Source organism: Corapipo altera, unplaced genomic scaffold (assembly GCF_003945725.1).
Source record: "Corapipo altera isolate COAL_440 unplaced genomic scaffold, ASM394572v1 162, whole genome shotgun sequence".
Taxonomy (NCBI): domain Eukaryota; kingdom Metazoa; phylum Chordata; class Aves; order Passeriformes; family Pipridae; genus Corapipo; species Corapipo altera.
Genome location: NW_020885091.1, coordinates 204,127 through 215,701, shown reverse-complemented (window position 1 = coordinate 215,701; position 11,575 = coordinate 204,127). Strand labels below are relative to the sequence as shown.

The 11,575-nt window shown below is 56.8% G+C and overlaps 1 protein-coding gene across 1 annotated transcript in view; it reads left to right on the top strand.

Moving 5' to 3' along the window:
- Positions 1–10,990, top strand: part of EWSR1 (EWS RNA binding protein 1) — a 21,842-nt gene extending 10,852 nt beyond the window's left edge. Inside the window, exons 5-16 of the mRNA XM_027669566.1 lie at positions 1,985–2,152; positions 2,833–3,047; positions 3,641–3,821; positions 6,564–6,601; positions 7,280–7,312; positions 8,100–8,218; positions 8,529–8,658; positions 8,751–8,873; positions 8,956–9,133; positions 9,433–9,530; positions 9,934–10,207; positions 10,618–10,990. Of these exons, the coding sequence (XP_027525367.1) occupies positions 2,112–2,152; positions 2,833–3,047; positions 3,641–3,821; positions 6,564–6,601; positions 7,280–7,312; positions 8,100–8,218; positions 8,529–8,658; positions 8,751–8,873; positions 8,956–9,133; positions 9,433–9,530; positions 9,934–10,207; positions 10,618–10,657 (1,470 nt within the window). The 5' untranslated portion in view covers positions 1,985–2,111 and the 3' untranslated portion in view covers positions 10,658–10,990. The remainder of the gene's footprint in view (positions 1–1,984; positions 2,153–2,832; positions 3,048–3,640; positions 3,822–6,563; positions 6,602–7,279; positions 7,313–8,099; positions 8,219–8,528; positions 8,659–8,750; positions 8,874–8,955; positions 9,134–9,432; positions 9,531–9,933; positions 10,208–10,617) is intronic.
- The last annotated feature ends 585 nt before the right edge of the window (positions 10,991–11,575 follow it).

Sequence of the window (11,575 nt, the reverse complement as noted above, 5' to 3'; positions counted from 1 at the left end):
CTCCTTCCCAGCCTCAGCCTCCTCTTCCTCCTCCTCTTCCTTCTCCTCCCCAGCCTCAGCCTCCTCTTCCTTCTCCTCCCCCTCCTCATGCTCTTCCTCCTCTTCCTTCTTCTCCTCATCCTCCTGCTCCTTATCCTTCTCCTCTTCCTCATCCTCATCTTCCTCATCTTCATCCTCCTCCTCCGATTGCCCCCAGCTGCACCTCCTCCCTACCTCTTATCTGGCCCTGTTCCGCCCCTGCCAGGTATGGCCTTCCTCCTCCTCCTCCTCTTCTTCCTTCTCTTCCTCCTTTTTCTCCTCTTTCTTTTCCTCCTCCTCTTCCTCCTCATCCTCCTGTTTTTCCTCTTCTTCCTCCACATCCTCTTCCTCCTCCTCCTTCTCTTCTTCTTCCTCCTCCTCCCACTCTTCCTCCTCCTACTCCTCTTCCTGCTCTTCCTCCTCCTCCCACTCTTCCTTCTAATACTACTCTTCCTCTTCCTCCTCTTCTTCCTCCTCCTCCTCCTTCTCATCCTCTTTTTCCTCTTCCTTCCCCTCTTCTCCCTCCTCTTCATCCTCTGATCATGCCCAGCTGCACTCACTGCTTTGGTGGCACCTCCTCCCTGCCTGTTTCACTGGAGTTTTGCTTCCTCCTCTTCCTCCTCCTCCTCCTCTTTCTCCTCTTCCTCCTCCTCCTCCTCGTGCTGTGCTCACCCCCAGTTCCCCCCTGCAGCTCCTGCTCCCTGCCCGTCTCCCCGAGCGCCGTTCCCGCTGCCGGGGGAGCAGCGTGGGAGGGCTGAGCTCCAGCTCTGTGAGTCAGAGCCTTTCCTGGGGGATGAGGGAACAACCACACACACAAATCAAGCTCTCAGCTCACACTGCAGAGTCCTGGGGTCAGGCAGGATGCTGGGGAGATGCTCACACTGCAAAGCATTTCCCTTTTAAACCTCTCCCATCTGAGCGCTGCCTGTCAGGTATTTTGTTGGAATTGTTTGCTCAGAGGATGTGAAAAATTAATGGGAACCTGTTGACTAGTGAGGAAAAGCTGATGTAGTCACTTAGCTGGTGTTTGTAGCAAGCACTGTGGTGAGGAAAGGCAGAGCCTGGCACAGCTCTGGCAGGTCACGCTTCAAAGGGATGGGAATTCTCAGGGTGAATCCTGACATTGTAAAAAAATTTTTCCCAGCTTTTACAGCAAAAGTAGCTTCACTCTGAGAAACACTTAGAGATTACAGACTCATGGAATCATTTAGGTTGCAAAAGCCCTCTGAAATCGAGTCTGGCCATTCCCCCAGCACTGCCAAGGCCACCAGTGACCCTGTCCCCAAGTGCCACATCCACACGGCTGTTAAGCTGTGGGACACACAGAAGGGGCCTTGGGAATCACGTGCAAAGGTTTCTCTAATTTCAGGCCTTGGGAGTTAATCCTGCACACAGAATCACAGCGTGGTGTGGGTTGGAAGGGACCTTTAAAGGTCACCCAGTCCAACCCCAGTGTCCTTTCCCTTCCACGGGATAAGGTACGTGAGGCAATGTCTGCGTGAGCTGAGTTCTCACCCAAACAATGGGGCATTTCAGGGCCTGCCTTGCTGGCTGCTCTCAGCTCCTGCTTTCCCAGGGCTGTGCAGAACCAGCTGGAGCACAGGGCAGTGCTGCCAACCGCCTTCCTGGCATTCCACACCCTCCCCTCAGCCCCAGAGCCAAGTCTGAGCTCTGACTGCCTGGGCTTTGGGATGGACACAATCCAGGGTGCTCCGTGCTCTCTGTTTAGGGCACTGCCTGGGCCTTTCCTGGGGTGTGCAAATACCCGGTCACTGAGTGCCAAAATCATGTTTATTATGTATTATTACATATTATTACATATTATTTTATATACTGCTGCCAGAGCAGCTGCCACCCATCAGAGCCAACCTGTAGTGCTATCCCAAAAAACAGGGGGGGGATCTGAGCCCTTTGCTGCTTCCAGGTGTGGAGTTGGGCACTGACATTGTTCCATCTTTGTCCCCAGACCCCAGGATGGCAGCAAACCAGCAGAGACCAGCCAGCCCCAGTCCAGCACGACAGGCTACAGCCAGCCCAGCCTGGGCTACGGGCAGAGCAACTACAGCTACCCCCAGGTGCCTGCCAGCTACCCCATGCAGCCCGTCACCGCTCCTCCCTCCTACCCCCCGACCAGGTAACCCTTCCACAGGCTTGGGAATGCTCGGGGAAAGGCCTTTTCCTGAGGGGTTTGAATCAAAAGGCATGGAAAAGGTGTTTTGGTGTCCTGGGAGGAGGAGCTGTGCCTCTTGTTGTGAGGAGGAAGCCGAGGCGAGATTGAGCGTGGAAGTGTCTCTGTGTGCACAGCTGAAAATGGTGACAAATGTTTTAAGGGATTTCCTACGTTTTTTAATTGTCAGAATTGAGAATTGTCAGGAATTTTCCTGGGGTGTGTCGCAGTGACCTTTTGCTGCCTCCTTGCACACACAGCTGGGCCAGGAGCTCCCCTCTCCCCTCAGGTGTCTTTGGTGTGACTCCTAAAAGGTACATTTGGAAATCCTCAAAGCCTGAGCTGCCTGAGGGGAACTTTTATTATCCAGCAGCCAAAAATAATTCAGGAGGGGAGCCTGTTAGCTCTGCTGCCACTGAGTTTTGCCCTGTCACTTGTGCCTTTTCCTAAAGGTATGACTAAGCTAGGACTGCTCACATGGATGTTGCTTTTACAACCCTCCAGCCCGGCCTCCATAGGGTGACTTCAGCCTTTAAAATGATTTACAACCCTACATGTGGCTCGTGACCACGTCGCCTTCCAGCCTCACGCACCCTGCCGGGGAATTGCCTCGTCATTCCCGCCTTTCCTGTGCTTTTCTCTTCCAGCTATTCCTCCACACAGCCAAGCAGTTACGACCAGAGCACTTACTCCCAGCAGAGCAGCTACGGGCAGCAGAGCTCCTACGGCCAGCAGAGCAGTTATGGGCAGCAGAGCAGCTACGGGCAGCAACCCCCTCCCACCAGCTACCCCCCTCCCAGCGCATCCTACAGCCAGGCCCCCAGCCAGTACAGCCAGCAGAGCAGCAGCTACGGCCAGCAGAGTGAGTGGGAGCCCTCAGGGGCAGCCCTGGGGTTGGAACTCGGAGCTGTGTTGAAGGGTTGTCACTGGGGTTTGTCCTTTCTTGCTGCAGCGGTGGCAGGTTGGGATAATCCCCTGGAAATACAGAGCACGAAGTGTTTGGGATGAGGAGGTGGGTGAGGAGCTGGGGGGGCTCAGCCTGGAGCAAAGGAGGCTCAGGGGGGATTTTCTGGCTTTCTACAACTCCCTGACAGGAGGGGGGAGCCAGGGGTGGGTCGGGCTCTGCTCCTAGGGAACAAGGGATGGGATGAGAGAAAACGGCCTCAAGCTGTGCCAGGGAAGGTTTAGATTAGATATTTGGGAAAATTCCTTCAAGGAAGGGGTGATCAGGCCTGACACAGCTGCCCAGGGCAGGGGTAGAGTCCCCATCCCTGGGGGGAGTTAAATCCACGTGGATGTGTCCTTCAGGGTTGTGGGTCAGTGGAGGGGGAACAGTTGGGTTTGATGATCTCAGGAGGCTTCTCCAACCTGAATCCCTGTGGTGCTGCCCTTGGGGCTGAGGGCAGCTGGAAGGGCTGCATGTCCCTGATGTGTGTCTGTCCCACCCTTCCCCAGGCTCGTTCCGCCAGGACCATCCCAGCAGCATGAACATGTACGGGCAGGAATCCGGAGGCTTCTCCGGCCCAGGAGAGAGCCGGAATCTGAGCGGCCCCGATAGCCGGGGCAGGGGACGAGGGGGATATGATCGAGGAGGCATGAGCAGAGGTGGGCGGGGAGGAGGACGCGGTGGAATGGGGTAAGAGCAAAGCTTTTTCTCCTTTTACCTAATCCTGGTTTACCCATAGGATTCGAAACGGAAAAGAAGGGACTGAAAGGTTGTCCTTCCCGATGGCGCTTCCATGGAGGACATCTCTGTTATGGCATTGCTTGTAATCCATGGAAGCGTTCTCTCCCGAGGGGAGACAGGGAGCAGGATGTGTTTGGTTTGTCCTGCGGATGGTTGGGCTCCGGGGAGGGGTAAATTGGGGGTGTTGCTGACCTTGGCACTTTCAGCTCCCTTCGTGGTCGCCCCGAGGTGGAACCTCCATGGGGTTTAACAGTAACTGTGGGTGGAACACACACAAACCTCCCAGGGGGTCCAGGGGTCCCTCCCTGCGCCTCAGCAGGGCGGATTTGGGCAGGTCAGGGGTGTGCAGGGCAGGAACCTCCTCAGCAGAGCCTGAGACACTTGGAGCGTGGAGGAGGACCCCCAGGGCAGAGGTTTGGCTCCCAGGCCAGCTCCCCCTCGGAGCGTTCTGGTGCTCCGGATCAGTGTGGCCGTTGGAACCGCTTTGGTTCGCCCGTGCCTTCAGCTGTGCCCCCCACCCCGTCCGTGCAGGTTGTTCTGGTAGAGGTGAGGGAGGAAAACCATCCCCAGAGGCTCCTCAGAGAGGGAATTCGTAGCTTTGTGTGTGTTCCATCCCCTCACCTGCTGCTCAGAGCCATGCAGAGTGTCCCCAGGTGTGGCACGGGACACGCTGTGCCCGCCCTGGTGCTGGCAGGGTGGCCCTCGTGGCAACTGCTCTCCGCAGGCGACTTGTTCCCGTGTGGCACGGCCCAGTTTGGCAGTGGGAGGCCCCACCCTGCATAGCTCTGTCGCAGCAAATTGACGTGGCATGAAATCTTTATCAGAGGAACCCGAGAAAGGCGTGCAAACAAGGGCTGGTTTGTGTGGGAACATCCAGCTCGGAATTGGCTCGCGGGGAACAGAGTCCCGCGGATCTGCATAAAGATTTCACCCCCCGTGGCTTTTATCTCTTAACAATTGTAAAGTAGATGTAGACACCTGAAACGTCTATCATCACATCTTCAAATTTCTAGCCCCTTCAGAGCTTTTCTCCCGCCAAAGATTTGTCACCTTGTCTCTGATTTTCACACCTCGATCCCAGCTCAAATTGGCATCCCTAGTGAATTCCCAGCTGGCCAGACCCTTACAAAGGGTTCCCCCCCAGCCTTATGGACGTAGAGTTGGTGCTGTCCATAGCACAGGTGGCCTTCAGGGGACGCCCAGGGCAGGTAGGGGAACTCGGCCCACCTTAGAGTGCTGTGGTGATGGATTTCAGTGTCTCCAGCAGGTAAGGAGCTCGATGTTATTAACGTGCCCTTTCTCATTGCCTCGATGATTTGATATTTGATGACAATGGAAAACTTTTTAACATGCTTTGTCGCATTTATATGCTACAGGTTACAAAGTGAGAGCCTTGTATACACCTCAATACTTAAAAAGTACCCGTACTCAGTACTCAGCCGGCAGCATAATGAAAAGTGGGACTAGACACGGTGTCCATATGGAGAGGAAAAATATACAATAGAATATTTTTAACCCAATGTATTGATTGTATAAACGGAATCCTTCTGTAACTTTTGGTAACTGCATACTTGTTGTTTGGTAATAAAACCAGAGGAGGGTATACTACTACTACTACTACTACTTTAGAATTGTGTAACGTTAAAACAATAGAAAAAAAAAAAGAAAAAGTGTAAAAAAAAAAAAAAGTTATGTTTAAAAAAGAGAGACGTTACGTAAATGGTGTGTACTTTTAACGAGAGGAGGCAAAGCTGCATGCAACAGCTCGAAATTCTGTATTGACTTCTTTTTTTCCCCAAGTATTAGAGGTGCAATACTTGCTAGAAAATTCACGGTGCTCTCCCTCCTCCGCTCGGCTCCTTCCAAACAGCTCGTCTCCCCCCCCCCCCCCCAAAAAAAAAACCAAACCAAAAACAAAAGAGAGCAAGAAACAGCCCAAATCCTTTTCCAGGTGGCATTTTCCTACTTAACCGCCACTCTCCAAAAGCACTTTCAGCTGTGAAAGCCTCGGCCGAAGCTTTTGGTGAAAGCCGCGGCCTGGTTCGCATTGGCACGTGCCCCAAAAAAGCCACGGGAGTGTGTCCACAAAGCTGCACCCCAGGCCTCGGAGCCCCCGCTGCACTCTGTAAGTTCTCCCTCCAGAGAGTTGTTAAATTCACTCGTGACCTGGAAATGTATGGCTTTCTTTTGAGGGTTGCAGGGGCGCCGTCAGCTGAACTCTGTGTCGTAGGGTCTCGCGTTTGGGGTGGTCTCGTTTTGCACTGTTAACTGTCAGGGACCCGCGGGCCACAGGCTGAGGGTGCACCTCCGTGGACACACCGAGGGGAGGGAGTCGGCCACTGAAACAGCCCCCAATTTCTCTGAAACGCACACGAAAACGCCCCCCCCCTCCCCGGATTTCTGCCACGAACCCCCTTTCTTTGCCAAGTATTGCACCGACGATACCTGAGTAACGCCAGGGCGCCGCCGGCAAAGCGGCGCCTCAAACCCCGCGCCAGGTTGCTTTATATTGTAAAGAGAATTTGAGCGAGCTGCCCTTCTGAAGAAAGGCCTAGTGCCGAGATGAGACAGAGACAGAGAGATGTTTGGAGATGTTTAGCCAGTGCCCTTCTCCCCTGTGAGCCGCAGAGGCTCAGAGCGGTGCTGGCTTTGTAAAGGGAAAGGCCTTCATTTCTTCGTTTATCCCCCCAGCAGCGCTGGAGAGCGAGGTGGCTTCAATAAGCCTGGTGGTAAGTTTTTGAGCATTACAATGGATAGTGTTAAAAAAAAAAAAAAAAAAGCATTTGCAGACAGTTTTTTAGAACGAAGCGTAATTTTTTTATTCGTTTTAAGTGGTTTTAAAAATGACATATGCAACAAGACTGTAATGGGTACTGCCGGCGATGCCTAAGGGTAATGCGGTGTCACAGGACGCAGTGGAAGAGTTGAGCAACCACTCCTGTAATTTTTGGGGAAAAGAAATGGTTTGGATGTAATAAATCTTTTTTTCTTTTTATATTAAGTAACTTATATTAGCGAACTTAAAAAAAAAAAACAAACGATTGGCTTGGCGTAACAGTTTATTTATTTTTGGTTTGTTTTTTTTAAATCAGCGTTAATGGTTAATGGTTTGAGAGCTGCTAAAAAAAAAAAAAATCAGCGTGCTAGTGGTTAACGGTTTGAAAAAGTGCTAAAAAAAAAAAAAAAAAAAAAAAAAACAAAACGAAACAACAATGTAACAGTGGTTGTTGGTTTTGAAAGAAGTGCTAAAAGTAGCCACCTGATGGCCCAGTAAGGTGCAGTGCTGCTGTTGGGGCGGCGCAGGTCAGTTGGAGGTTCCACCTCCGTAGCTAGTGTTGTGTGTGTCGGTTCTCCAGCCCCAGGGCCCGCACTAACACCGCTCCCTGTGCTTCTCTCCCGCCTGGCAGGACACATGGAGGAAGGACCCGACCTGGATTTAGGTAATTCCCGTCAAAATCCCCCTCCTGAGCTTGGGAGTCCTTGTGTCCTCGGGAGCGCCGCAGGTGTCAGCCCACGGCAGGTGGAGCCCCGCTGCCCACGGGCTCTTCCTGGCTCTTCCCGGCGTTGCCTGATTCCCAACTCATCCAGACAGCTGGACTGTGGAAAACCACACGTGGTTGTGAGACACCCGCCCTTCTCCGCAGGAATTTAGGGGGGTTTGGGGCTGCTCTGGAGCTTTTCCAGGGATTCAGCAGTAGCTGTGGGTTGAGGGCTGCTCTGGAGCTTTTCCAGAGATTCTGCAGTAACCCCAGGTTGGGGGCTGCTCTGGAGCTTTTCCAGGGGTTCTGCAGGAGCCCTGAGTTGGGGGCTGCTCTGGAGCTTTTCCAGGGATTCTGCAGGAGCCTCCTCCCGTGCCACAGCAGCCTGTGGCGTTATGGGTTGTCCCTTCCTGTCCTACAGGCGTGTCTGGAAGTTATGTGTCAGCTTCCAGCATCGGAAAAGGGGGGTGGGATGTCCGTGTGTGGGAGCCCAGAGGGCACCAAGGTCTTCCTGATCCCTCCCCTGGGATGTGTCCTGATATAACCGGGGGGTTCTTCCCTCAGGGGTGGCTCTGGGGTCTGTCTGGCAGGACATGGGGGGGGTTCAGTCACCTCCCTCAGGGTCCAGGGTTTCCTGTCGCTCAGTGGGAGCGGAGCCACAGCTGGGAATGACGGGATGGAAAGAACTCGGCCCTGGGGTATCCCTGCCCTTCCTCTCCCTGCACTGACCCTGGGAATTGTCTCCTAGGCCCCCCCATGGAGCCAGAGGAGGACTCAGACAGCACTGCAGTGTATGTGCAGGGACTCAACGATAATGTGACCCTGGAGGATCTGGCAGATTTCTTCAAACAGTGCGGTGTTGTCAAGGTGAGGGGACACCTGAGACCCCTGATGGCAGGGCAAAGGGACCACCCTCCTCCTCCTCCCTGCCCATTGCTCACACCCTCCCAGCCCATCAGGTCTCTGGGAGAGGCCTCTTGGGCCTGGCAGTGCTGTTTTGGGCCCGTTCCTTCATTTTTGGGGTGTCTGGGCAGTCCCTGTCACCCGTGGTAGGCCCAGGGGGCCCCTTCTTCTGCCCCGGAGTCCTCAGAAGGAGCCTGGCTTGTCCAGAAAGCAGAACAGGGAGTAAATCCCTGCTGGGAGAGGGGACTCCAGGTGACATCCCACTGTCCCTTAGATGAACAAGAGGACGGGGCAGCCCATGATAAACCTGTACATCGACAAAGAGACTGGCAAGCCCAAAGGTGATGCCACCGTGTCCTACGATGACCCATCTACTGCCAAAACAGCCGTGGAATGGTTTGATGGTGAGTGCGGGAGGGGGTTTGGGATGGAATTCCCTGTAGGAAGCACCAGGGTGCAGGTGTGCACTGATATCCTGTCCTTGTGTCCCTCCTAGGGAAGGATTTCCAGGGCAGCAAGCTGAAGGTGACCCTGGCACGGAAGAAGGGCCCCATGAACAGCCTGAGGGGCGGAATGCCACCCCGGGAGCAGCGGGGAATGCCCCCCCCTCTCCGAGGAGGTACTGGTTGGGACCCCCCGGAGCTGCTCCCTGTCCCCCCACCCTGCCCATGGCTCTGGCACTAACGGGGCTCCTTCCACAGGTCCGGGGGGTCCTGGTGGCCCAGGGGGGCCCAGTGGCCCCAGCGGCCCCATGGGCAGGATGGGTGGAAGAGGTGGAGACAGGGGTGGCTTCTCCTCGAGAGGCCCACGGGGGTCCCGGGGAAACCCCTCCGGAGGGAGCGTCCAGCACCGCGCCGGAGACTGGCAGTGCCCCAACCCGTGAGTACCCCGGGTCCCCTTTGTCCCAGGGGCTGACAGGACCAGGAGGCCTTTCCCAAAATCTCTTGCAGGGCCTTCCCAGGAAGCTCCTTCCTCCCACCTGGGTCAGGGAGGGAAGGATGGGGTCACTGTGGGGGCTGTGGGTGAACAGGCAGCTGGACCCCACCCCAGTGGGAGAGCCTGGCCAGGAGATGAGCCCCAGGTCCTTCTCTGCCTGTGCTCTCCTGCTCGTGGTGCCTCCTGGCGTTCTCCCAGCGGGAATGTCGTCCTGCTCTGGGCTGACTGGTGTTTGTACCCAGGGGCTGTGGAAACCAGAACTTCGCCTGGAGAACGGAGTGTAACCAGTGCAAGGCGCCCAAACCCGAGGGGTTCCTCCCTCCCCCCTTCCCCCCTCCAGGTATGTGACAGGGGCTCATGGCTTCACTTCCCAGTGGGACACCCCAGGCCTGGCCTTGGGCTCCTTGGGGATTAGCTGGGCCAGCCCCCTGGAGCTGCCAGGCCTTCACTGCTCCCTGAGCTGTGACGTGGAGGCTGGGATCACAGTTGCTCTGGGATCTGGGGACCCTTCCTGGGGGGCTGCTCCCACCTCATTAGGGCCCTAACGAGCTGTAGCTCCCCTGGTTCAGGAGGAGCTGGGTGAGGGGTGGACGCTGCGCTCCCTGAATCCCCTCAGGGTTCCCGGCATCTCCTGGGCCTTCTGCTGCTCACGGCAGAGCTGGCTGTCCCGGGATCACGGGTAGGGTACACCGGGAGCGGGATGTGCTGCCCTGGGGTCACTCCGAGGGTCTCTCCTCCCCCAGGCGGTGAGCGCGGCCGGGGCGGCCCCGGGGGGATGCGCGGTGGGCGCGGCGGGGGCCTCATGGACCGAGGGGGCCCCGGGGGGATGTTCCGAGGCGGCCGCGGCGGAGACAGAGGCGGGTTCCGAGGAGGCCGCGGGATGGACCGAGGAGGCTACGGAGGAGGAGGCCGGAGAGGAGGAGGAGGAGGAGGCCCCGGGGGACCCCCCGGACCCCTCATGGAGCAGATGGGAGGAGGAGGCAGAGGACGGCGTGGAGGGCCAGGAAAGATGGACAAGTATGGATGGAGGGGGGGCAGAGTGATGTGGGGACATGGGGAGGGGGAGACCCTGATGGGGAAAGGGTGTGGGTGACACTGGGACCCCTGTGAGGGGGTGATGAGGGGCTGGGTGGGTGGTGGGACAAATAAGGAGGGGGCTAATAGGTGGGAGGACAAGTGGGTAGGGGGGTTAATGGGTGGGGGGGATGAGCAGGTGGGGGGCAAGTGGGTGGGGGAGTGGGTGGCAGGATGAGCAGGTTGGGGAGTGAAGAGGTGGGGGGGCAAGTGGGTGGGTGGGCAAGTGGGTAGTGGGGTGGGTAAATGGGTGTCAGGGTGAGTGGGTGGGGGTTTGAGGAGCCCCCCCCCCAGCCCGGGGAGGGCTCCTGGACCCCAGGACTGACCCGTGCCCTCCCCCTCCGTGCCCACAGGGGCGAGCACCGCCAGGATCGCAGAGACCGGCCCTACTAACGCCGCCCCCCCAGAGCCTCATTTACTACCAGATTTATTTTTTAAACCAGAAAAAAAAATCTTTTAAATTTATAATTCCATATTTATAATGTTGGCCACAACATTATGAGTCCTCCTTGTCTGTACTTTAGTATTTTTCACCGTTTGTGGAGAAACATTAAAACCAAGTTCAGCGGTAGTGTGACGAGTTCTTTCTTCCCCTCCCCAAAATAAAACCGGTTGTTTAACGCGCCCCTTTCCCCCCCTCCCCCTCCCCCTCCCCTCCGCCTGTAACGCTGTGAACGGTTGTGACGGTTGTTTTTTTAAATAAAATTCCCGCTGTTTGTAACCGCACCATTGCCGGCCTTTCTTGAGAGCATCCCTGGGAGGTGGGGGGGGGTGGGCGGGACACGGCCCCCGGAAAGGGTGGGATGGAAGGGTGGGATAAAGGGGTGGGATGGAGGAGTGGGGTGAAGGGATGGGTGGGAGGAGTGGGATAAAAGGGTGGGATGGAGCTTCCCGATGGGTCTCGCTGTGCCTCAGTTTCCCCTCCAGGATGAGCCACACCCTTGGGGAGGGGGATGGTGGTCGCTGTGAGTCACCTCCGGCGTCACCCTCCCGTGTGTCACCGCCGTGGCCATGACCCGCCTGTGCCCCTCTCCATGTCCGAGCCCCCTCCATCTCAATGTCTGAGCCCCCTCCCTCTCCATGCCCATGCCACCTCCGTGCCCGTGCCTCCCCCGTGTCCATCCCCCCGTGCCCATGCCCCCCCCCGTCCCTGTCCCCCCTCTCGCGTCCCTGCTCCCCTCTCGTGTCCCAGCCCCCCCCGTGCCCGTGCCCCCCCCGTGCCGGTCCCCGCCCGCCGCCGCCTCCCCCGTCCCGGCCCTTTCTGGGCCGCCTCCAACTTCCCGGCCGGGGCGCGGCGGCGGCGGCGGCGGC